The sequence below is a fragment of the Aplysia californica genome, unplaced genomic scaffold (genome assembly GCF_000002075.1).
Source record: "Aplysia californica isolate F4 #8 unplaced genomic scaffold, AplCal3.0 scaffold00098, whole genome shotgun sequence".
NCBI lineage: Eukaryota > Metazoa > Mollusca > Gastropoda > Aplysiida > Aplysiidae > Aplysia > Aplysia californica.
In genome coordinates this window covers 1,352,363-1,353,584 of record NW_004797368.1, presented here as the reverse complement: position 1 = coordinate 1,353,584, position 1,222 = coordinate 1,352,363, and the positions used below count along the sequence as shown (strand labels likewise).

Below are 1,222 nucleotides of genomic sequence, written 5' to 3'. Positions count from 1 at the left end.
TCTCTCTCTCTCTCTCTCTGTCCCCCCCCCTCAAGTCACACGTACACCCAAAGTTGCAAGTGGCACAAACTCTGCCTGCCTGCAATATGCCAGGCCCTAGAACAACCAATTCAAATTATAGGTAGCCTTGATTTGTACTGTACTGTCTTGGTTCGACAGACCCACGGATAATAAATAGGGCCTTATATCATTATTATTATCATAGCCTGCAATGTTATAATATTTTATTATACCTTGTAGCAATGTACGCATTTAATCTCCCCTTTGTAGTGTGTGTGTGCCACTGGCCCTAAATGTACGTTCAGCACTTTGTATTTTCAGCAGAGGCTCACGAGAGACGAAAGATAACCCCAGCAATGTTTCATCGTTGGGAAGAAAGCGCGTGGATGAATCATAGAACGGGGGAAGGAAGGAAGGTCTGATCTTACTCACGCGCAGGTGGAAGAAGGAATGGGACGAAAGGTTCAGTAGCAAGCTGAAAGGGAAACGGTAGGGGGGAGACGACTTCTGTTTGTGTTTCAAATGTAGACTTAGCCTGTTCACTTTGTTCACCCCTGTAAACAAGAAATACAGGCGGGAGAGGAATTTACGAACAAAAGGAGTGTTTTTCTTCTCGACTTCAGTCAGGTTGACCCATGACCCTTCGACGTTCGAGAGGTAGGCCAGGCCTACCCCTTTGTGCTGTCTTCGCCTTCGTTTTTTTCCCCAATGAAGTGTAAGTAAACAAAGAAAAGAAGTAAAATAAATTATTTTTTTTTTTTTCCTGCTATATATTTTATTTTGAAAAATTGTCGAATATTTTGAAGAAGAACTTTTTTCTACAAAATGTGATCAAGTTTCTTTCGAAAGCGAAACTAATATTTACTGCTGCGCAGTATTTTGCTCCGGTCCTAGCTTAACCGTTGCTATGTAATCCGGTTGTTGTACACAATCGAACGTGCTGCCCAGGTGTAATAAACATTGGTGTGACCGTTGAAACTACACGTCTTCAGCTTGTAGAAAGAACTGAGTTGACAACAAAGCCATGGCTGTACCATTTTCAAACACAAAACTGAGGGTCCCGAACGGGTTTCAAAACATCTTGGAATGTCTGGCGAGAGAAGTGCTTCGCTCACAGCCAGACAACATCCATGAATTCGCTGCGGCTTATTTCGAAAACATGATGAAAGTTCGAGCAGGTAAGTGAGAGAGTGAGTGAGTGAGTGAGAGAGAGAGAGAGAGA

General features: G+C 43.0%; 1 protein-coding gene across 1 annotated transcript; it reads left to right on the top strand.

Moving 5' to 3' along the window:
• Positions 1 to 679: 679 nt before the first annotated feature.
• Positions 680 to 1,178, top strand: LOC106011372 (sperm surface protein Sp17; the record flags this gene model as incomplete). The annotated part of the gene is given in 1 exon segment (XM_013080748.1): positions 680 to 1,178. A coding segment is annotated over 1 exon segment (154 nt), but the record flags the coding sequence as incomplete, so codon positions are not given.
• Positions 1,179 to 1,222: the final 44 nt, after the last annotated feature.